Source organism: Tenrec ecaudatus, chromosome 6 (assembly GCF_050624435.1).
Source record: "Tenrec ecaudatus isolate mTenEca1 chromosome 6, mTenEca1.hap1, whole genome shotgun sequence".
NCBI classification, from domain to species: Eukaryota; Metazoa; Chordata; class Mammalia; order Afrosoricida; family Tenrecidae; genus Tenrec; species Tenrec ecaudatus.
In genome coordinates this window covers 896327-921418 of record NC_134535.1, presented here as the reverse complement: position 1 = coordinate 921418, position 25092 = coordinate 896327, and the positions used below count along the sequence as shown (strand labels likewise).

Below are 25092 nucleotides of genomic sequence, written 5' to 3'. Positions count from 1 at the left end.
ACAAAGCCCACATGGAAGAACACACCAACCCGTGTGAACACGTGGTCCCAAAGGGATCAGTTACCAGGCATCAAAGAACAAAAAATCATATCATTGGCTGCACACCTCCATGATAGGATCGCCGAAGACAAACGGGTGCATAAGCAAATGTGGCGAAGAAAGCTGATGGTGCCCGGCTATCGAAAGAAATAGTGTCTGTGGTCTTAAAGGCTTGAAGGTGAACAAGCGGCCATCTAGCTCAGAAGCAATAAAGCCCACACTGAAGAAGCACACCAGCCGGTGCAATCACGAGGTGCCAAAGGGACCAGGTATAAGGCATCATGCAAAAAAAAAAAAGAAGAATATATATACATATATGTGTATATATATATACGTATATGTATATACATATACATTATATATATATATATAATAGTGAATGAAGGGGGAAGTGCAGAGTGGAGACCCGAGGCCCAAGTGTCAACCACTGGAGATCCCCTCACAGAGGGGTTTAAGAGAGGAGATGGGTCAGTCAGGGTGAGATGTAGTACCGATGAAGAACACAGCTTTCCCCCAGATCCTGGATGCTTCCTCCCCCCAACTACCATGATTGAATTCTACCTTGTAGGACTGGATAGGGCAGAGGTTGTACACTGGTGCATATGGGAGCTGGAGGCACAGGGAATCCAGGGTGGACGATACCTTCAGGACCAGGGATGTGAGGGGCGATGCTGGGAGAGTGGAGGGTGAGTGGGTTGAAAAGGGGGAACTGATTACAAGGATCCACATGTGACCTCCTCCCTGGGAGATGGACGGCAGAAAAGGGGGGGAAGGGAGACTCCAGACAGGGCAAGATATGACAAAATAACAATCTGTGGATTATCAAGGGCTCATGAGGGAGGGGGGAGCGGGGAGGGAGGGGGAAAAAAGAGGACCTGATGCAAAGGGATTAAGTGGAGAGCCAATGCTTTGAGAGTGATTAGGGCAAAGAATGTACGGATGTGCTTTATACAATTGATGTATGTATATGTATGGATTGTGATAAGAGTTGTATGAGCCCCTAATAAAATTTTTTTTAAAAAAACCTGATGTGGCATGGTGGGACACCCTTGTTTGCTGTCTGTCTGCTCCTTTGAAACCATTCTTAGCTTACAGCTACACAAAACCAGGTCGAGGGTGAACCAAGGCCCTGCGGCCCAGGGTGACCCTGCTCCCCCCCTTGGTGGACAAGGCCAGGCACCAGTCCGTCACACTGACCAGGGTGCCTCCCTGAGAGCCCCCTCAGCACCAGGCTGTCCTACACACCTGCCTCTCACACTTCAGTGAAGACACTGGCAGGTCTCAGGAGCAGAGAGGGAGGCAGCAGCCATGGAGGCTGTGGTGGAGGGGGAACAGGGCCAGGCCTAGGACTAAGAGGGACAGATGTGGTGACAGAGACCTCTAGTGACTGGGCATCGAGGGACGGAGATGAAGGCACTGTTGGGGCTTTTGTCCCTCCCAGACGTGAGATCAGACACCACTGAGTCCTGCTGGTTTGAAAGCTGTGCCAGGAGCCGACCTCTCTCCTCACCCCGGGTCTAAACCTGCTGGGCTCAGCACAGCATGGCCACTTCCCCTCAGCACAGGCACTCAGCAACAGTACTCTTCAACAGCCTGGATGTCTTCCTGGACAGCTCAGGAGCCCCGTCTCGTCCCCCCACGCTCCCCCTATTCCAGAGCTCCTGTCCCCTCAGCTGCCTCCTCTTCCCGAGTCAACTGGCTCACTCCCGACGCAGGTTTCCCTCTCTGGCTGGTGCCTGCGCCCCATAGATACCCTGGTCCAGGTATCTATCCCCACGTAGCCTTCTCAAGCACTGTCTTCTCTTGCCTGACCGTCCACAGCGGCCTCCTAGCTGGCTTCAACTTCCTGCTGTTCCCCCAGTGCATCCTCCAATCTGCTGGGAGAAGGGCCCTCACAGGTCTGAGTCAGCTATGCCCCTGCTGCTCACAGTCCCCAGAGGCTCCTCGCTGAATCGGCAATAACGGACCAGATGGTGGAATCATTCAAATTGCTCAGCAACTCCTGGGGAAGGCAGGAAAAGAGACAAAGAAACAGGAAAACTACAAACCATGACACAGGTTTGCACTCAAGCTTCCAATCACCACGTGAAATCCGTGATCTCACCACGGCCACTGGCCTTGCCATTCCAACTGCTGGTGCCCCTTAAAGGCAGAGTAGAACTGCCCCAGGGAGCACTCCCAGGCTGCAGGCTGCAAAAGCAGACTGTCAACATCTTTCTCCCACAGAGAGACCGGTGGATTCGAACCACCAACCTTCTGGTTAGCAGCTGAGTGCTTAACCACTGAACACCCCACTTAAGAGGCAGAGCTTGTCACCTGGGTGGCAAACAGAAGACCTTACTCACGCCTTGCCTGTAGGAAACACACCTTAATGACAAGGAGCAAGCCGGACAAGAGGTGGGGTGCAAACAGGTGAGCTGAGCTGACGCATCTAGAGAGTTGGCCCACCGGCAACGTGACCATTACAGACACTTCGGAAGAGAGGCCACCATGAGGGAGGAGAAGACGGTCAATGGGAGGACACAGCCTTCTTGAATGGGGGCTTGGTGGTTTCTCAAATGCAGACTTACCGTTAAGAGGAAAGAGCCTGCTATTCACACTGACCCATTAGGACAGCAGTTCTCAACCTGTGAGTCTCAACCCCTTTGGGGGTCCAACGACCCTTTCACAAGGGTCACCTAAGACCATGAGAAAACACATATTTCGGATGGTCTTAGGAACCAAGACACTGCTCCTCTATCTGTCTCCAGGCAGGTCCGCCACATGCAGATCCGCCCACATACAGGTTAAGTACCTGGCATGAAAACTGCGACCCATGTTATACCCTGCTTCAGGACAACATTTCATTTATTTGTCATTAGAAATAGATATTTCACTATACTTATACATTGTTTTGTGATTAATCACTATGCTTTACTTATGTTCAATTATGTTCAATTTGTAACAATGAAAATATATCCTGCATATCAGATATTTACATTATGATTTATAACAGTAGCAAAATTACAGTTATGAAGTAGCAACAAAAATAATTTTTGGTTGGGGGGGTCACCACAGCATGAGGAACTGTATTAAAGGGTGCCGGCATTAGATGGTTGAGAACCACTGCTGTAGGACATCAAACCACCCCATCGGGCTTCCACGGCTGCATCTTTACAGAAGCAGGCAGCTGCATCTCCTCCTACCCAGAAGCTGGTGGGTTTGGTCCTTTAAGTTCAGTCACTGGTGGGTTTGGTCCACCAACCTTTGAGTTCACAGTCAATCTCTTAGCGACTGCACTGCTGTGCATTACCACATGACCCAGAAATTCCACTCCCAGGCATATGCCTGCAAGTGACATCTTGCATTAGGTGGATCTGCTGCACAAGACCTCTTTAGTGTGCTGAAAAGCAGGGCTGTCGCTTCGAGGACCCACGCCATGGGATTGCCTTGTATGCCTGTGAGAGTGCCTGTGACATTGGAAAAGGGGGGCCCAAGGAAAATGGATGCATTCGAATCATGGTGCTGGCGAGGAATACCGAAAGTGCTGCCCAAGACAAGCCGATCTGTACGGAGAGCAGTAAGGCAGCGTGCTCCTTAGAGGTAGCTATGGTGAGACTGTTTCCCCTAGTTTGGACATGTTGTCAGGAAAGCCAGTCCCTCCCTGGAGGACATCGTGGTTGGTGAAGTAGGCGCAGTGAAATGAAGAATGGAGAGAAAGGGTGGAAACAGCCCAGGTGTGCGACTGATGAATGGATGGGGACCCTGTGGTCTGGCGTCCAGTCCAGTCACAATGAGAAATGACGCTGTGATGGGGCTGGAGAGCATCGCCCTGAGTGACCTAAGTCAGCGGCAGCGCCCCCGCCGCCGCCGCCTCCCCACAGCCCAGCTTGCCCCGCCACCTGCTCGCCCGAGCACGCGCATGGCCAGCGGAGCCGGCCCTGGTGCCCGCCTGCCCGGATCTCAGTCACAGGAGGCCGTGTGCCCTTAGAAGGGCACCTCGCGGTGCCCACACAGGCTCCGCAGGAGCACGACGACGGAAGCGCCCTGGAATTCCCTCTTTCCCGGAACTCCTGGAACCATCCAGTCAGTCGGCCACCTGTGCGGTCCCAGCGCCGTTTAAAGACGCTTCTGGACGCCATGCCTGCAGTCCGTTGGTGGTGACAGCGCAGACGGGCGCGACTCCGATTAGCAACCGGGGCCAGGCCTCCGGAAGCGGGCTGAGGACCAAAGGCAGCGAGGGCCCGGGCACGTCCAGCAGGGACGTCAACAGAGACCCCGCCCGGAGAAGCAGGACGAGGACAGGGTGGTCACGGACGTCGGGAGTAGGCATCTGCCTGCAGTGGGGTCCGCTCTCGGCCCGAGCCACCGTCTCACACCCAAACGGGTTCCGCCAGAAGCTTAAACCTCTCGCCTTTCAATGGGCTGGACGTGCCGTGCAACGAAGAAACCCCGGGCGAGGACCCTTCTCGTCACCAGGGGTCAAGAAAGCCGCGCTACCCCTGCGCTGCAGACCCAGGATGGACCTGCTCCGCGCGCGGCCTCGCCCTACCACAGACGCTGCCCGCGCCCCAGGGCCCACCACGCGGGCGCCGACTCCTCAACAGAGAAGATGGATGACGCTCTGTGTGAGAGAGAAGTCACAGCTCAACCAGACACTGCGGCGCCGGGTTGACACAAGATGAAGACACGCCACGGCCCTGGGTCGCTCGCTGCCAGCCCCGCCCTCACCTGGAAGGAGCACGGCTCCACGGCACCACCGCTGTTTGCTTTCCATGTCTTGACAAAAATCTCAATGTGTTTCCATTCGCTTTATGCGTTAGGGTTCACAACAAACCTCAAAATATAAGTTAATTAAAAAACACTTCGTTAAAGGCAAAATACACGTTTTAAAAACAAAATGTCTAAAGGAAAGGCTAGATATGAAACTAACAGGCTGCTGGAATCAATAAATAAACTCATCGTTTCAAGTGAGAAGAATGCATTTCACTTCTCAGGCCTGGAAAGATCAAAAAGACAAACGAGAACTAGAAATCAGGAAAACGCAAAATTAAATCGAGTGTTTATTCATCTATAGCCTTTGTGAAACAGAAATTAACCATCAGTCCTCACACATGCTCTTTCTTTAGAGCTCTGGTGCAGCCACTGCATCGATTCTGGTCACCGACAGCCTCCTCTTTTTCGATGCCCTCCACATTCCCGTGCATGATGCCCGGTTCCAGGCGGAGGTCTCTCCTGATAACATGTCCAAAGAAATCAAATGCAGCGCTGCACTGGGCAAGTCTGCTGCACAGACCTCTTGAAAGTGTGAAAGAGCAAGATGTCACCCTGAGGTGTAAGGGGTTCCTGACCTAAGCCATGGTATGTCCAACAGTGAAGCCCGAAGAAGAATCGGTGCATTGGAATCGTGGTGCTGGAGAAGAACAAGGCGCACCAACACGGTGGCTGCAACAAGGGGTTCCAACTTAACACAGGCAGTGAGGACGGCACCAGATGAGTGTCTTTCATCCTGTTGAATGTACGGTCACTGGGAGCCAGCTCCTGACTGGGTGGGAGCTGTCTCCAGGCACCTAACAGCAACAACAACAAAAGGGTGCTTGAAAAAATGAAGCCCGCGTGTCTGTTGCTTCAGAGAAACAGATGGCAGTTCCCAGGGAGAGACTAGAGAGGGTAGTCCCCAGAGTTTAGACAGGAGTGACAGCAAGGGTTAAAAACAACTGGCAACATTAACAACTACTACGCTAATACATTTTAAAATCTGGATGACGCACGGGCTCAGGTCTAAGAACAGTTGTGAGGATGCCACAGGACTGGCGGTGTGGTGTTCAGTTGTGCAGAGGGCCACTGCGGGGTGGGACCCCTTGACAGCACCCAGCGACATGCTGATCTATTTGGACTGTTATACATCTGTTATACATCAAGTGGCTATGTGTCTGCCTTGGCTCCATGGCCCCTAAAAACATCATCAACTGCCGTTGCTCTTTGAGAAAATAAAATTTGTGGACTGTGGAAATCTGAAAAGCCAAACTGGGGCAGGAGAAGAAATAATAACTTAATGATAGTGAAGTACTTCCCCTCCCCAAAAGTCGTAGAGATCATGTTAAAGCAAGTGGTGTCGAACTGGCGAGAAACTGTTTGTTTACAGCATACCCAGTTGTCCTCCAAAGGAGCTAAGAAACAAGAGCTGCCTCGTTCACATTATAAAGCCAATGCCATCCTGATTCCAAAGCCAGACAAAGGAAAGGGGCCGTTTCACTTGTGATGCACGGTGCTGAAGTCCTAAACGCAGTGTTAGCGCTCCAGCTACACCAGAATATTGACAACACTACCACATGACCATGTCAGGCTTACCCCAGCAAAGAAAAGAAGGCTCGACACCAGAAAAATCCAACAACACAAGTCACCGTGTTAATAGACCCAATGAGAAACACATGCCTTTGCTCACTACATGCAAAAAGGCAATGATCAGGCTTCAACACATTCGTGTTTTTAAAAGAAAAACTCATAGCAAAACGGGACTAGAGAACATTTTCAACTTGGTGAAAGCTAGATGTCAAAAGCATCATGGAGACTCCAGAAAAATTCCATCAGGAAGAAGGCAGGACTTCCTAATATTACCACACAACTGTTTGGCAAAGCACTGAAGGCCAAAGCTCTAAAGAAAAAGAAGAAGTGTGAAGATTGAAATGGAATTGGAGGCGAAAGGACCAACTACATGGAAACCGAACTTAGTCCACACAAAAAGCGATAAATAATAGAGCCCAGCATCGCTTCCAGACACAGATAAGCTATTAAAAGTCAGTTTTTTGAGACATGAAATTCTAGTAAGATTTGTCCCTGAGTTGTTAAATTGTACCCATGTCTATGGCCAGTCCTCAGTCACGTTCTCTGACGAGGTGAAGGCTAACACTGTGAACAAGAGGAAGGCCCTGGGAAGCCGGGTTGGCACACTGGCTGCTGAACCGAAAGAACAACGGTGCGGATGGCGCAGGACCCGGCGCTTCACTCTGCTTGAGTCACAACCTACTAAAGGCACCTGGCGACCACGACAACATGACTGGCTGAGGGATACACGAGAACCCTCTGAACTGTTTCTAAGGGGGATGGGGGTTTGAGTCTTAGAATATCTCAAAATAAGAAACTGTTTAATCAATAGCTTCTTCTCAATCGCTGGTTGTCATTCTGAAAAGGTCATTTTTTAAAATACATCATATTAGCAACAAAATCTGTAAGTTATCTAGGGGATTAGTTAACCCAGAACACTCATTCCTCAGCTCACTGCCATCGAGCTGACTGCCTCACAGAAACCCTAGACGCCAGTGAAGAGCAGCCCCTGCGGGTTCCCAGACTGTAACTCTCGGCAGAAGCTCTGTGGGAGAAAGAAGTGGAGATCTGACCCCATAAAGATTGCACTTTAGAAAGCCTTCGAGGGCAAGTCTACTTGGTCACCAGGGGTGACCACCGTGAGCTGAAATTAACCCAACAACACTGGACCACCGCAGCAGTACACAGGAATTCCTTCAAACCAACAAGAAAGAGCCAAACTCAACTTTAAATGAGCCAACGATCTGACCAGGACATGAAACAAGAAGAGCCAGGCAAACAGCAGAGAAGGAAGGAGACTGACGCACAAAGGTGTACTTGCTCTGTGCTATCCAGTCGCTTCCGTGGCCCTAAATGCCAGAGTAGCAGGACTCTAGTTTCCCAGGTTTCCTGAGCTGGAATTGCTATCGTCCAATAAAACCCATGTCATTTTTTTTTCATTTTATTGGGAATTAGGTGAATATTTACAGAGCAGATCATCAGTTTTACACCCTATAATTCAGAACCATTTTATGTCAATTCATCCATTTCCATCCGCTTCCTGGACCCGGAGGACCCGGAGGACCCTCCTCCCGGAGTGGGCTGCTGCATTTCTCCTTCTTCCCGAACACTCTGAACGTCGTCGCTGCGTCGATGCTGTCCTTTATATTCTAAACTGTTGACTGTTATACCACGGAGGTGAATTCAGTTCCAGACTTGAAAGGTGACGAAGGCCTCAGTCCTGGGGGCCCCCCACCCCCACCCTCTGTCTCCAGTAAGTCTGGTTTCTTTAATGATTTTCATTTTACATTTTTCTTCCACTCTATCCAGGACCTTCCAATGTTATCCCTTTCAGAGCGGTGGGTAGGACACCAACTAGTTCTTCAGGAGCTATGGAGACTGATATTTGTGTGGTCCATTAGTTCACTGGACTAACCACTTCCACGTGTGTTTCAATGTTCATCACATGTCTTTCTTCTGTACAGGGAGAGACCAAGGGTTGCCCCAAAGTCTGCTCTGACAGGATAAAATCCTGCAGAAGCAGACTGCCACTTCTGTGGAGTGACTGGTGAGTTTGAACATCCAACCTTTGGGCTAGCAGCGACATGCCTGCCCACAGTGCTCCCAGGTCTCCTTCTGAAGATCTTGGTAATTAGAAAGTGAAAACAAAGCATGAAATGGGACCCACTAAGGTTAGACAACCTTAGGAGGTCGAGGATGGCAAATGCAAGAGAACAAACGCATGGGGCCAAGAGAAGACTCCACTGGTCATAAAAGCATGGCCCTTGCAGTCGCAAACTGAATGCAGGCATACTTTTTAAGTAGTGGCCCCACCCCTAGGGAGATGAGGCCCCAACTGCCCCTCTCAACAGTGTTTGTGGGAGTGGCGCATCACAGGCTACCAAGGTGTCTGACCTCAAGGCGACGACAGTAAGATGGCGGTGTCCTGAATAGAATAGGAGCAATGGCCGGGGAGAGTCCACACAGGCAGCCAGCAGCAGGAACAGGTTGGGAAAGGAAGGAGCCGATGAGGTCTATAGAAAGCACTTCAATAAAGTAAGACACACCCACATGCAAGAACAACTGGAGGCAGGTGAGTTTTTAACGACTCGTTGCTGTTGTGTGGCACGCCAGGTGTGCCGGGTTTCCCAGGCTGCCATTTTGGATGGAGATCACCGAGCCTGCTTTCTGAGGTGGCTTTGAACTACCAACGCTTTCATTAATAGCTAAGAGCGCCATCGTCTGTGCTACACAGGCACTCCCCAGCAGTCTGTCCAAATGGTTCCCATGGAACACATCCCAATGGTTCTTCCCCAGGGGGGAGGCTCAGAGGACTGACACGGGTCTAACAGGGAATCCTCAAAGGAGCCACACTGAGAGGAGAGTGCCATCCTGGTGTGAGGAACTCAATGGGAGAGACCCTGTGTTAGGCTGGGTTCTCTCGAGAAATGAAACCAAGGCACTTATGGTCTTATATGTAAGAGGATAGGTTTATCCACCGACAAGGAATGCAACAGCTAATTACCGGAGATACTTATGTATAAGCCGAGTTTTTCAGCACATTTTAAATGTCATTTTTGTGGTAAAAGAGGTACTTCAACTGATGTCTGAGTATATACGGCAGTCCACACAGCAGTATGGAGGGCTCAGTTCAACTCGCTTCCGTGGAACAGTTAATATACTAGAAGTCCTGCATCTTGCGAAGGCTGCCAGGTCCGAGGTCAAGGAAGCAGACAGCAGAGTCCTCCCTGGGGCAGGGCAGACAGAGTCTGCCCACAGGCAGTAGGCAGCAGGACGGGTCACCAACAGTCAGTAGCTAGGGAGCTTAGTGAAGCAAGCAGGATGGGATTTCAAATGCAAGCAATGCAAGGTGACCACCCACCAGCCTCACGCTCAAGGGATGTACGCAGCAGCAGCTTGGTGAAGCAGGTCTCGAAGGAGCCTCGCGCTCCAGTGTAGTGTATCCACAGGTACTGTAACCCACAGGCTGGGGCGGCGGCAGCAGGCATACGCCAGCAAGCTCCAGCAGACTCTGGTCACCAGAAAGCAAGAGAGGGGCGGGCCTTGCAGAGCCGTTTGTCTCTTTGTCCTCCAGTCAAACTTCGGCCTGATTAATCCCACATGTTCCTCTTGGCCAGGTTGGCACAATAAACCTACCTATCACAGACAGAGTCAGCTGCACAACTTATAGGGACGAGAATGGCTCCCTCAGAGCTCTCCTGCTCCCAGTCCTGCACCCACACAGAGCAATCACTTTTAGGAATGTAGGATCATCGTTTCACATTGCTGCTTTCTAGTTTCCCGTGTATGTGTGCCCTTGAACAAGGTGTTGCTTTGTGCTACGTGCTTCCGAATGACATGGTTCAAACATTCGTTCCTAGGGTCGCTCCGTGTGGCTTCATGTAGCTGCAGCTCAGTAACTGTCCCTGCTGTGCCTTGCCTGAAGACCCCGTCAGTGCACGGTCCAACGTCGTAGGTGTGGCTGAGCTTGAGAGTCTGTAGGTTCAGCTTCAAGTCATGTAGCGCCAGCTGGTCCACGGACCACACTTTTCCCCCTATATGTTCAAAGTGCACTTGTCTGTCACGGAAGACACCAAGTCCACTTCAGTCTTACTTTGCCTCCTTTTTTAGCCAACAATTAGATCTGAGGGGTCAGGAATCTGGAGGCTTTGTTTTTTTCCCTTTTTCATGGAGTAATTTTTATTGTATTTTTCCCTCCATTCTTTTTGGTACCCAGCTCATACCCGTCCCCTCTTCTGGACATTTTTTTTCTTTTAAAAAATCATTTTATTGGGGGCTCATACAACTCTTATCACCATCCATACATACATACTTCGGTTGTGTAAAGCACATTTGTGCATTCATTGCCCTCATCATTCTCAAAGAATCCGCTCTCCATCCTGGGCCACATCTTGATGAGCAGGCTGTACAATCGGTGGTTCTGTGCACCTTTCACGACAGACCGCGTTTACTGAGTTCCAACTGTATGTGTGTTTGAAGAAGAACCTGAGTTTGTTTATGATTCAGTCTACTGGGACCAACCCCAAATGTTCAGTGGAAGCAGCAGCCAAGAAGCCAAATACTGCACTGGGGAGAACCTGATGCAGAAGACGGCCTTGGGATTTTAAAAATCAGGGTTGACACGTGGATGGCCTGGCTGCCTCTGGCCCAAGGTCATGGTCTCTCCGACACCTCAAGGACCTGTGAAAGCCAGACAGTGGGAAAGGAGGACCCATGAAGGGCAGGTGCCTTTGCCCTGGGTGGTTGGCGAGGAGTACTGACCAGACTGTACCATGAACTTCCAGAAGAACAAACGAGCCAGTCTGAGAAACCCGGGATGAGGGGGTCTGGGCTCCCTTGCACAGAGGACACAACATCAGGAGAGACCACGTGCTGAACATTTGGTTAAGTGGCAGGTCACTGAAGGCAGGGAGGCCCTTGCTGACGTGCTGGATGCGGGCGCAGAAGTGACCCTGAAACGGCACACAGCAGGGCAATCGTGATAGCTGTTCTACAGGAAGTCACCAGAGCTGGAGCCTGGTGGGCAGTAACCAACAAACACGTGCTCCAGGGCTCTTCATGAACTTGGGGCCCATTGTTTAGGCTGCCTGCAGAGATTCGTAGGTCCCCTGTGAGCCAATGGTCCTACATAAGAGTTTCTCCGGAGTGTGCCCAAGTGCGCACAGTTCCACATCACTGCACGCCACTACCTCCAGAAGTACCACGGGTTCTAGACTGGTTTCCCGAGTCACCAGTGTAGAGCCCTTGCTCTGTAGCAGCTGAGAGCAACAATGCCCACTCCCAGGCCAGCAGAGGGGCAGGTGCACAGAGCGCATCAGAGGCTGGCCCCAGGGGGTCTGCTCCACAGCAGCACTGGCTGGCTGGGGGTATGCCCCCTACCCAGTGTAACAATCCTCTGAAAGGTTTTCACATTCTGCTGTTCTCTTACAAAACTAACCACAGATTACATGCAGGCGGCCCACGTCACCAGCAGTGATCCCTGGCCCACCATGGCAGGTGCGGAGGTAACAGAGACTGCTCCAGGAGGGGCCTGCCATTTCTGATCAGCGTGGGTGGTGCTGGCTGGCTCATGTCCCCCCCCCCCGCACTATTCCCAAGGCAGGAAAAGGCCAGGGTTTATCCGCATATGAAATAAGTAAGCCACAGAAATGGCTTTGTTAAGCAAAAAAACAAACTCACTGCCCTCAGGTAAATTCTGTAGGATGGGTAGAGCAGTCCCTGTGGATTTCTGAGACTCAAATGCTTTAGGGGAATCGAAAGCCCTGTTTTCTCCCACAAAGTGGCTGGCGGTTTTGAGCCCAACACATTACCCAGTTCACCTTTCATGAGCATATGAGGCAACTGAAAATGCCATGGTTCGGGTGTAGCGCATCTTAGTCTCCAAGGTTACATCTTTGCTCTCCGGTACGCTAACGAGGTCTTATGCAGTAGATCAACCTAATGCAACTCATCTTTTGATCTCTTGACTGCTGCTTCCATGAGCACTGATTGTGGATCCAAAGAAGACAAAACCTTTCACAACTTCCACCTCTTCTCCGTGTGCCTTGATGGCCCCTAATGGTCCAGGTGTGAGGACGTCGGAATCCACACGAAGGGCTGCAATCTCTGATCTTCCTCAGCAAGGGCTCCATGTGCCGCTCCCTTTCCTCAAGCAAGGCTGTGTCATCCACATAGAGCAGGCTGTTAATAAACCTCCCTCCCGTCCTGAAGCCACCGTCTTCTTCCTGGAGTCCAGTTGCTCTGATGACGTGCTCAGCATGCAGATGGGATACGTGTGGTGACAGGACACAACCCTGACGCACACCTTTCCAATTTGAAGCCAAGCAGTATTCCCGGCTAGTCAAACGACAGCCTCTTGGTACATGTACAGGTTCTGAATGGGCACAATGAAGTGCAGTGGAATTCCCCTTCTCTCAAGGTGACCCATGGTTGGTTATGATCCACATAGCCGGTTAACACACGGGGTGGGGGGGGACTCCTTACAACCATCTGAGACAAAAGGGCAGCATGTTCCACAGGAAGAGGAGTAGTGGAAACAGGAGGCCCAGGGAAGAGGCGGGATAAGCAATGCCATATTGAGGGAATGGCCACCAGGGAGGTGAATCCACATGTGTATGAGTTATTGAATGTAAAACTGGTGGCCTGCCCTGCCAACCTTCACCCAATCCACAATAAAATGCTTTCAAATAAAGATCACTGACCTGACCGTCCCACCCCCAGCCAGTCCTGGGGCTTTGGGGCTTGGCTCAAGGGGAGTCCCTCTGGGACATGGGGGTACAGTGAATGGTGTGACCCTTTACTGGGCATGCCTACACAGTAGGGTATGCTGGGCCCCTCTAGTGTTTCCCGTATGGGCTCCAATAAATTTCTTCCCTTTTGCTTAAAAAAAAAAGAAAAGATCAGTGACCTGGTGACCTGATAATGGCCCTTTGGCATATGCCCACCGTGGAATATTGCTCAGTCATCAAGAGAAGCAAGCTAAGACCGGATGAGGCTTGAGGACATCACACTGGGAAGAAGTAGTCAGACACAAAGGGGCAGATATTGTGTGAACCCACTTAGATAAAGCCTTTATAACGGACCAATCTGCCGAGGCAGGCTGGGGTGTGGAGTGGGGCTGGAGGGCGCGGGAACGGGAGGGAATGGGACCAGAATTGCGCCAAGGGCTCTGGGCTTCTGCTCAGGGTAACAGACGAGCTCTTGCAAACAGAAAGTGGTGAAGGTCATACAACAAGGTAGATGTAATTGTACCTCTCCCCTCCAAAAAAACCGTACACTTAAAATGGTTATGGCATGATATTAAAAATAAAACAAAGCTTTAAAATATATTCTTTAGCAATAAATCCTTCCACTGGAATCAATTAAAGAGGTCAATAAAGATAGCTCCTTTCTACTGAAGACTCATAAAATTCTCAAAAGGTGTCAGACCCAAGAAGAGAGGCATACGTGGCAGCCCCCCTCCCCACACACACACCCCTGGTGCTACCCACCCCCAACACCAGAGGCCCCTGGAGCCACACGAGGTTTGCCAAGGTGCAGGGTGGGCATGCATACAAGCCCCTGGGTAACAAAAGGGCTCAGCCTTGGCCACCTCTCCCTATATCCCAGGAACACGGAAATCAGTAAAACCCAAACCAAGTCACCGACAGTGAGTCAATTCTGACTCATGGTGACCTTCCAGGGCAGGTAACTCTTTATGGGAATACAAGCCTCGTCTCTCTCCTGTGGAGGGACTGGTGGCTTTGAACTGGCAACCTTGTGGTCAGCAGCACATGGTATACCCACTGCCATTAAGGAGCCTGGGCGATGTGGTGGGTTGTGCATGGGCTGCTAACTGCAAGGTCAGCGTTTCAAAGCCTCCAGTTACTCCACGAGAGAAACATGAGGCTCTCTAGCCCCGTCAAGATTGACCTCCTGCTCTGACCTGCAGGGGCACTGGGTGTCAGAACTGACGATGCAGGCCGTGAGCTTTCTCTCAAGTCTGTTCCCACGTAGACAGAGCTGCTGGAATAGGGTCTCCAAGGCCGCTGATCTCTACCAGAGCAGGCAGCCTCGTCTTTTTCCTGTGGACGTGGGTGGGTTTGAACCACCAACGGGTTCTACTGGGGAAGCAGTGGGCAGCAGTGCCACCACACACAGTAAAAGGGGCATGGCCGTAACTCACGTTCACTGCTGACGGGTTCAGGACCAGCTTGCATCCAAACCAAATCAAGCATGTCGTCGTGATGGCAAAGGTGGCCACAAACAAGACCTGGAAGCTGGGGATCTGGAAGACAAGCCAGGAGGGTGTCCCGCTGGGGGACCCGCCAATCTAAAGCCCTGATGGACACCCCACCAGGCAGTGAGTGGGCACCACAGCCTGCAGTCTGGGGCCAAGTCCTGTAGGCCCCTGCTCTCCAACCTCTTCATGACTTTGACTGTCGAGCCCTGTTCTCCCCACAGCCCTGGGCACAGGTATGGGCACATGCACAATCCACCTGTCTGAGGGGCTATGCCCCACGTACATGCACACAGGTACACATGCTCACACATGTGCAAAGATCACATGTATGAAGTCGTACCCCACAAGTATACACAGATGCACACATGCCCAAACCACATGTACATGGAGTCGTGCCTCCATACACGTGTACATGTGCTGTGTGTGCACATAGCACTCACCCATGTAAACATGTACGCACCAAGCACACACAGGTATACAAACTCACACATGCCCAAACTACATGTTCATGAAGCCATGACCCCCACACGAACACACATGAACAGATATGGAAATAATGTGTCGACACATGCATCTGTGTACATTGCTGTGCTAACACACATGCATATCCTTGTGCACACATGCACATGCATCCTGCTGCCCTGTGGAGGCCAGCATGCCTTCCCACTGGGGTCCCTGGGGAGGTGGCAGATGGACAGACAGGCAGACAGAGAGTGGGACTCACCGCGTTGATGTGTCTCCTTGAGACAGTGAAGCTCACGATGGCGGCGGGGAGGCACTGGGAGTGGTGAGGGCGAGACAAGAGTCCCAGCCTCAGAGGAGCCAGGATAGCTGTGCCTCTCCCTTCCCGACCCCCCGACCCTGGCAAGGAGAGCACCCTGGAGAGTGGGCAGGTCAGAAGGTCCCAGCACCAGCACACTCACAAGGCCCCTGGGGTGGGGTTCTGCAAGCGGGGACTGGGGAAACGGGTGCAGGAGCCCCCAGCTGCAGCGGGCAGGGTCCTCCCCAGGCCCTGGCACCAGGTCAGATTTCAGAAACACAGCACAAAGGTGGGGGGCAGTGGGGGAACATGGTAGAGCCCCCAAACCACAGAGGCCTGCCAGCCTCAGGATTGGGCTATCAGGAAGCACTCACAAGTAAGAAACCCTACCTGAAGCTGGCTCAAGGGGCCCATGGGGAAGCAAGGGCATGGTGGGGGGCCAGAACTGAAACTCCGAAGGGCCCCTGGAGGGAGGGGCTTACCGCGCCTGCTGCGCAGCGGAGATAGTCCATCTCGGAGGGAAACACGTTGCCCAGGTAGAGGGAGAACCCCGATGTCCCCAGGAGGCAGCTCTGCAAACGTCACCCCGGGGAGAAGCCGCTGAGACGATGTAGCCCTCAGAGCATGCAGGAGGCCTCTCTGTGATGCCCCATCCACCCCACCCCACCCCAGCAGAGGCACTTAATACTGGGAAGGGGGACCTGAGGGTTTGAATCAAAAGGGGTGGCACTGTCCCCTCAAGTGTCCACATGCCATCACGTACAATTTCAGGGGCTCCGTGGACCCCTACAGACCACCTGTCCTGCACCCTCTCCCAGCAGCAAGGGGCAGGGGGTGGGGGGGTGCCCCAGTCTGGGAGCACAGCCACTCTCCTGGGTCTGGTCAAGCTGTCCACACCATTAACCCCACCATCTGTCCTCTCATGTCCATCAAAGTCCCCTGATGTATACACACACACACAGCTACGGGACCCCTGTCCCTCTCCACTGCAGAGCCTGTCACCTTGACCCAAGCAAGGCCTGCTCTGGGACCCGACCTCCAATGCTCCATCCAGATGGCTCCTCCCTCACCTACAATACTCTGTTCCCAGGAAGCCCCCTCCCCGCACACGCCAGCTGGCTGACCCCACTGGGGCCTCCACTGCCTCCTCAGAGTCAGGCAGTCGCCAGGTAGCGTCATCAGAGCCTCACGGAGATCAGGAGGCAAGAGGGGCTCTGCCAACCCACTGCAGGGAGGAACAGCAGGCAGAACAGCTGGGACAACCAGGGGCCCCACTGCCCAGGGCCAAAGGAAACTGGGTTGTGGTGGTGGGAAGGGTGCCTACCCACGGGCACACATGGTAGACTTGGGGCAGCTCTGTGGCGGGTTGCCAAGGCTGCAAATCACTTTGAGAGTGGATCTCATCCTTGCCACCCCAGAGGCTGATGGGTTTGAACTGCTGACCTGTGGCTAGCAGCCCAATGCTTACTCCACAGCACCACCAGGGTGCTGCATCCCAGTCCCAAGTGGCCCCTAAAGTGAAGGGTCCAGTGAGCAAAGGAGCCTGTTGTCCAGCAGCCTGGGGGCCTCCTGCCCTCCAATGATTCCCAGGTACAGATAGGCATGAGGACCCACCGTGGAAAACTGACCATAAGGATGACCCCAGGCCTCCGGATTAGGCCCAAGCTAGCGAGCGCCAGGGCCTAAGATGTGTCTGCACCCAGGATGGATGCACCTTCCCACACGGCCTCCAGAGAGACAGCACCCAGGAAGGACATGCCCACCTTAGTGACAGCATCCAGGAAAGATACGCACATAGCCCCTCCCTTGGCATTCAGGAATGACATGCCCTCTGCCCTGTGGTGACACCCCCCCCCCATGAAAGCATCCAGTACACAATGACTTCCTCCACTCTCATGGTGACAGCGCAGGGGGGGAGGGGAAGGACACACCCTCCTCCCCTTCCCCATGGTGACTAGTCCCAAGAAGGACATGCCCCCAGCCCATGTTGACAGCACCCCACCCATGGGGACAGCACCGCGGAGCTCACCCCCATCAGCATGGAGAAGACCCAGGTCTTGTAGCTGAGGCAGGGCGGGAGCCGCTTGGAAAATTGGAGGTCGTTCGTCTGGGCCTCCGGGCCATAGCCTGGGGTATCCGGCCGGCTCCGCTCCAGGGCAGGGACCCTGTCGTAACTGAACTCCTCCTGGTAAGGCTCCTCCCGGGTCATGGCGCCGGGGAAGGCGGCCACTGCAGCAGGGATGCAGCCACTGCCTCGGACGGCCGGTCACAGTGCTCAGTCACAGATGACAGAGAGGCCACGTCCCTGTCGCATACTGGGGAAAATCCCCAGTGAGAGATGGCACTGCCCGGAACCCACTCTGCACCGATCACTGCCCCGAGGTGAAGTCCCTCACACTGACCAGCGACCTTAGGTCAGCAGGCTAAACTGATGCTCAGCCCCAACCCCCAACAAATACCAAGTCTTGCACCGAAATCAAGATCAAAAGCCATGGCCACAGGGGCAATTCCCATAAGTGACCCTCTCATAGGGCGTAGGGCGTCTGAAGCTGCAACCTTCACAGGCAGACAACCTCATCTCCCTCCTGAGGAGCAGCTGGTGGGTATGAGCCTCTCCCCCCCCCCCCAGCCTTTTCCGTTAGCAAACGGACATCCTTTTGAAGGAAGAGATACACTTAAATGCTAAAACTGAGTAAATGGCTCCTCCTGGAAAACAGGCCTGGGCAGCATTTCAGACCTCCCCTCCCGGACCTGGACCTCGGCTCCCATCCAGGTCACCGTCCCTCCTAGAGCACTTCCTGGGGCACTTCCTCTGGGGCAGAAGGCCCTGGGAGGTGACCAGCCTATAGCTTACCTCTGCAGAGTCCGGCTCCAGAGAACAGCTCTCTGGGTGAGGGGTAGGGGGGCAGGGGGCGTCACCGGGCCTCCTGGGCCCGCCCGCCTGGCGGCCAGTGCCAGTCACCAGGGGAACGAAGGCACAGAGCTCACTTGGCAGGGCTGCCTCCTGAATCCCAATTAGGCCTTCGCCCACCCGCACTCCTGGGCTCCATGCGCACAGAGCAGGTTCCCGCTGGGATGCACCTGTCCTACTCCATGGCCTCACTGGTCAGCAGAGCCTGGGCCTCTCAATGGTGAGGCTGAGGGGGCTCTAGCGACAGAATCCCACAGGGCACACGACCCACCAGGCCAGAGCACTGGAGCCTTTACCAAGGGCTCCAATGCTGGCGTGTCCCCAACCCCCTTGCTGGTTTCCCAGTGACCATGACAAGGGCGGCGTCCTTCAGAGAGTGGACATTTGCCCACTTGCCATGGCAGCGTGGCCAAGAGCTGTTCAGGATTCTGAGGCAACCTTCCGGTGGGCAGTCCTGGCCTGGCTGGCTTGGCCTGCCGGGCTCCTTCTCTGCCTCGCTGGGCAGAGTGGGGGCGGTCAGCAGGCCTCTGGCTGGGCCTGGGCACCCTGACAGGTCCCACCCCAGCCTCTTTTGTACACACTGTGAGCACACAGCAGCTCATGCCAGAGTGATTCCGGAAGGGAGGGCAGCTCCCAGTCCAGGAACCCCCGAGACCACCCCACCATGGTTTCTCTACTGGTCAGTGAGAATTCTAACAAGCGTGAACCTGTTAGAGTTGTTGCCGGCGGTTTCAAATTCGTCCACAGCTTCTGAGACAGGAATTGGTCTGGCCATGTTGGCGCCTGCTGGGAAGTACCACCCAACCGCAGCTGCTGGCTCTGTGCCCTGCTAGGCCTTCAATCAGGAACCAGAGAGCCTGTCCCAGAGCCATAAACTGGGTCACTTGAGATATTCTGTCCATCTGCCTTGGCAGTTCTCTGGAACAAGGGCTGATCTTCTGAGGCGCTTCTTCAACAAGCTCGCTCCTGCCTGGGGCCGTTGTGTTGGCTCCAGCCCAGGGCAACCCCTACATATCACAGGATAAAACCTTGCCTGGCCCTGCACCATCTCATTTGAGAAAACCATTTCCCCTAAAAGTAGCCTTTGTGGTGTAGGGGTTACACATTGAGCTGTTAAACCTCACGGTCCACAGTTCAAAACCACCAGTCACTCTGTGGGAGAAGGATGAGGCTTTCTACTCCCATAAAGTGTTGCAGCCATATTGGCTACCTGACATTATTTTACATGCAAACCTTGGTCTTTAAAACATCTGTAGCAATTGTATGCTTCTTCTTGACGTGATTGACCTATGGAATGATGTAACATATGTATTAACTACCAATTAAGAATATATATATATATATATATATATATATATATATGGAAAAAAAAACGAGTTACAGCATTGGAAACCCACATAGGCAATTCTGCCCTCTCCTTTCGGGGTCGCTGTGAGTCAGAAGGGACTCAAGAATGGGGAGTTTGTTTGGGTCTGGTGTCCAGCCCCAAGGGGACAGACACTTTTGGTTTGAGTTGCCTGGGGGCTGTAACAAGCGGCTTGGAGGGTAGTGGGCCAGCAGGCCCGGGGGCAGGGGGGATGCTAAACAGGGTGGGTGCAAGGGCCAGGCCAGAAGGGATGGGGCAGAGGAGTAGGGGCAGGGCAAGGAGGAAGACAGCCAGGCAGGGGTGGCCACCTTGGCTTTGATCTGTGGTACAGCTGGCCAGTGGAGAATCTCTGAGGCAAGGACCTCTGGCCACTAGGGGGTACGGGTACAGAGATGATGGGTTCACAAAGGACAGGCACAGGGGGACAGGGGGTGAGGGGACAGCTCCTGGTGAGAGGTGGCAGGTGGGCGGCTGTGGTGGTGACTTTGAAGAGCCACTGTGACCATAGGACTTACCTAGGTCTACAACGATGTACGCCATTTCTTGTGTACAACACACACAACCCAACGCGATGCTGAAAGATTACATGAGCCAGTTGCGAGTTAACAGAGTCCTGTCATGGTTCTAAAGATCTGGGCACTCGTGCAGCTGGGTCGATTTTGCTGAATTTAACTGAGCCCCTTCGGAAGAAGCAAGGCGTCACTCTACCACTCAGAGCATGCCCTTTACACCAGGAGGTAAAATCCAGGAGGCAGAGCTGAGACGTGAAAGAGGTGTCACTGTAGAGGAGCGGTGGCAGCAACACCACAGGAGTGACACAGACAGCAGACTTCCTGGCCCTCGGATGAGCAAACTGAGTGAGCACTTTTGGACAAGAAGTAGGCTTATGTAGGACGTCACCTCTTCACTGGAGGTGCTAGAGATGAGCACCTTTTATAACACTGCCCTGGGAGGGCAGAGGCCAATGACCCCCACAGCCTAGAGGCCAAGGGTGAGTTGGAGAGGCCTGGTTGAGAAGAGGCTCCCCTGAATGGAAGAACTGTATCCTGATCATTTCTGATCCTGAGATGTAATCTTTTAACTTTCAGTGAGCCTCATCCTCGTGAGTTTGGTCTGTGAGTTCTGAAATAGATGCTCAAATCCTGCAGAGAATAGAGACTGGTGTGGGTGGAATGGCTCCTATCAGAATTGGCAAAAACGTTTGGAGGCTGGCCTAACCTGTGTCTCATAGCTGTCAGCCTTGGGCTGGTGATAGACTAGAGTCTAGCTGCTAGACCAGGGATCCTCAAACTTTTTAAACAGGGGGTCAGTTCACTGTCCCCGAGACCCGTTGGAGGGCCGGATTGTAGTTTAAAAAAACACTCGGAACAAATTCCTATGCACACTGTACATATCTTATTTTGAAGTAAAAAAACAAATGGGACAAAAACACCCGGTGGGCCGGATAAATGTCCTCGCCGCATGTGGCCCGCAGGCCGTAGTTTGAGGACGACTGTAGACAGTCCTTCCCCTGTGAAGTCAGCAGAGGGGGCCACACTCCATTCTCTAAAGTCTTTTAAATCCCACCAAAGGGTAAACAAGTCACAAGGGGAATTAGAAACGGAAGAGCAATGAAAAGACAACGTATCAAACCTTGCAGGATGCTGTTAACGCTAAAGGGAAGTTTCAATGCTGGTATTAAATAAAGAACAAAGTTCCCAACCCCACTCCCTAAGCTCTCGTGTTAGGAAGCCATGCCGGTGATGCTGTGGGTCATCAGGTTGGTTCTGCTCAAAGTGGCCCTGAAGGTGGAGTTGGGCCACCCCAGAAAGCCTCTTGACCAAAGCAGACTTGCCGCACCTACCTCATGCCCAACTGCCACATGGGTTCCAACTTCCAGCCTTTCAATTCACATCCAAGTAATTAGCCACGGTGCACTCAGGGCTCCTTTAACCCAAAACCAAACTCACTGCCAGCAGCCAATTCCGACTCAAAGCGGCCCTACAGGACAGAGTAGCACTACCCCTGTAACGAGTTTCCAAGACTGTGACTCTTTACAGGAGAAGAAAGCCCCATCTTTCTCCTCAGCATTCTTTTAAAAAGCTTTGAAAAGCAAAATTTAAACAAACATAAAAAAGAGTAGAACTGAGATCAGAGGTATAAATATCTAAAATTAGTGAGATTGGTTTATTTTAAGATCACAAAAACTAGTCAGTTGTTAACTAGACAGATTTTTAAAAAAAAAAAAAAAAGGTTTAAATTCCAATGTTAGGGATGAAAATGGTTTGTGTAGAAATACAAATATTAAATATAATGTAAGTATGAAACGTTAAAAGGATAATGCGGGTATATCAGAAACGTTACAGCATTCAATTGGATAGCTCGGATGAAATGGACAAGTTCCTTGAAAGTCACACATCACCCAAGTGCACTCAATGTGAACTTGACAGCCAGAGACTGAATCTGTCATTTACAACAGCCTAATGAGTCCAAAAGGGTCCTGGAGGCATCGTGGTTTACACACAGGGCTGCTAATGGCAAGGTCGGCGGTTCAAAACCACCTCCCACTCGAGGAAGAAAAATAGAGCCTTCTATCTTGCAAAGTTACAGTCTTGGAAATCCACAAGGCCAGTTCTACCCTGTTCTACAGGGTCACTATGAGTCATTCTCAACTCAAAGGCAGACTTTGGAGGAATCTTTTAGACCAATGGTTCTCAACTTTCCCAATGCCTCAACCCTTTAATACAATTATTCATGTTGTGGTGACTCCCCAGCCATAAATTTATTTTTGTTGCTATGTCATAACTGTAACTTTGCTACTGTTACGAATTGGGCAACCCGTGAAAGGGTCGTTCAACCCCCAAACAGGTCGAGACCCACAGGTTGAGAACTGCTGCTTTAGACTTAAGAAAAAGGCTTTTAACACACCAGCCTGTGTGATCGAGTGGTCCCAAAGGGATCAGTTACCAGGCATCAAAGAACAAAAAATCATATCATTGACTGCACACCTCCATGATAGGATCGCTGAAGACAAATGGGTGCACAAGCAAATGTGGTGAAGAAAGCTGATGGTGCCCGGCTATCAAAAGAGATAGTGTCTGGGGTCTTAAAGGCTTGAAGGTGAACAAGCGGCCATCTCGCTCAGAAGCAAATAAGCCCACATGGAAGAAGCACACCGGCCAGTGCGATCACGAGGTGCCCAAGGAACCAGATATAAGGCATCATGCAAAAAAAAAAAAGATATAAGTGTGTGTATGTATGTGTATATGTATATATGTATGTGTATATATATATTATATTAAATGAAGGGGGAAGTGCAGAGTGGAGACCCAAGGCCCAAGTGTTGGCCAATGGAGATCCCCTCATAGAGGGGCTTAGGAGAGGAGATGGGTTAATTAGGGTGTGAGGTAGTATCGATGAAGAACACAGCTTTCCCCCAGATCCTGGATGCTTCCTCCCCCCAACTACCATGATCCGAATTCTACCTTGCAGGGCTGGATAGGACAGAGGCTGTACACTGGTACATATGAGGGTTGGAGGTACAGGGAATCCAGGGTGGATGATACCTTCAGGACCAAGGGCGTGAGGGACGATGCTGGGAGAGTGGAGGGTGAGTGGGTTGGAAAGGGGGAACTGATTACAAGGAGCCACATGTGACCTCTTCCCTGGGAGAGGGACAGCAGAGAAGGGGGGAAGGGAGACCCCGGATAGGGCAAGATATGACAAAATAACGAGGTATAAATTACCAAGGGCATATGAGGGAGGGGGGAAAGGGGAGGGAGGGGGGAAAAAAAAAGAGGACCTGATGCAAGGGGCTTAAGTGGAGAGCAAATGCCTTGAGAATGATTGGGGCAGGGAATGTATGGATGTGCTTTATACAATTGATGTATGTATATGTATGGATTGTGGTAAGAGTTGTTTGAGTCCCTAATAAAATGTAAAAGAAGAAAAGAGAAAAAAATGATTAGGGCAAAGACTGTACAGATGTGCTTTATACAATTGATGTATGTATATGTATGAACTGTGAAAAGAATTGTATCAGCCCCAATAAATTGTTAAAAAAAAAAAAAGGCTTTAGACGGAAGAGAAAGGAGACATTTCACAAAGATGTCGAGACCAAGAGACTTCATTTTTTAAAAAGGAGTGAGCATTACAGACTAACACCCTCCTGAGCATTCATACAAAATCCTGAATTAACTTTTACCAAATTGTATCTCACAATGTGAGGGGAAGTCTAAAAGTATTGCCACTGGGGTCCCAGTTTGTGCATGCAGATTTATCACAAACACACGTGTTTCAACATTGTTGGACAGGGAGACCTGAAGAGGACTGGTCCAGTAAATTTGAATTGCGGTGCAGGCAGAGAACAACCAAGTGGCCTGGACTGCCAAAAGGACACGCATCTGTTGTTGGAAGAAGAGGGGGCGGGGTGCTCTTTAAGGCAAGGGTGGAAAGACTTCCTCTCACGGACTTTGGACATGTTGCCAGGAGAGACTGCCCCTGGAGAAGGGCAGCGTGCTTCGTAGAGGGGCCGTGAAATGGAGGCAAGCCCTCGAGGAGACGGGCTGGCACAGTGGCTGCAACAAGGAGATCCAGCAGAGGAACAGTGGTCAGGATGGGGCAGTGTCTCGCTCTGCTGCTCCAGGACGGCACCTCACAAGCGCAATGCAATCAGTGGGTGGCTGCACAAGTTCTCCCGAGAATACACTTCTTTCGGGCTTATTGGGATGTGTCCAAGTAAATAAACAAAGGCGCCCCATCTAAACAGTTGGTTCAGTCATAGCAGGGGCAGTTCACGTCAAGGCGGCGGCTCAGAGGTCACCGTCACTGTTGTGTGGGATCCCAAAGACGGTCATCTTTGAGTGCATCCCTCTAAAACAGGCAACAAGAGAACCCCGAAAGCAGGAACTCCCAGAAGCCACACCCACCTGGCCCGCAGCCGTGCGGAGAAGCCCCTCTACAGTGAGGCCTCAGCCACTCCCTTCCATCCACACTCCACCCCAGCTCCCCGCTCCCGGGCCACTGGCCACGTTTATGCAAACGTGTGCCCGCTCCAGTGCAGCTGCCCCCACCAGGCACACGTCCCGCTGAGCCATCCATGCACCGTACCCCGCCGGCCGGCACGAGGCTCCACCAACAAGACGCCCCCCACAGCGACCAGGACCACACGCCCACCTGGCTCAACGCAGTGGCCGGAGGTGCCACGCCTGCACGCACGCGCCAACGCCCGCCAACCGCCGCCAGTAACGGTCAAGGAGGGCGCGGCGTCGCCATTGGCCGACCGGAGCAGCAGAGGCGGGCGCAGACCTGGTGCGGCGTTGCCATTGGCCAGCCAGAGCAGCGACGGCGCAGGCGCAGGCTGGTGCGACGTTGCCATTGGCCACTCAAGGCAGCGGGAAGCGGGCGCAGAAGCGGCGCGACTGGGCGTCGCCATTGGCCACGAGCTGCGGAACTGCGCATCCGCGTGCTGCGCCTCGGGCGACTGAGGTGGCGAGCACACCTGCGGCGGTGTG

At 52.4% G+C, this 25092-nt stretch overlaps 1 protein-coding gene across 5 annotated transcripts in view; it reads right to left on the bottom strand.

The window, feature by feature from the left end:
- The window catches only part of MLC1 (modulator of VRAC current 1), a 33019-nt gene extending 15487 nt beyond the window's left edge, over positions 1-17532 (bottom strand). For 2 of the 5 annotated variants that reach the window (XM_075552644.1, XM_075552645.1), the window contains exons 1-4: positions 17353-17532; positions 15806-15895; positions 15288-15341; positions 14507-14608 (exon numbers count right to left, since the gene is read on the bottom strand). In XM_075552644.1, the coding sequence (XP_075408759.1) occupies positions 14507-14608; positions 15288-15341; positions 15806-15895; positions 17353-17532 (426 nt within the window). The remainder of the gene's footprint in view (positions 1-14506; positions 14609-15287; positions 15342-15805; positions 15896-17352) is intronic. The other 3 variants (XM_075552647.1, XM_075552646.1, XM_075552648.1) reach the window with 3 other exon arrangements.
- Between the last annotated feature and the right edge of the window lie 7560 nt (positions 17533-25092).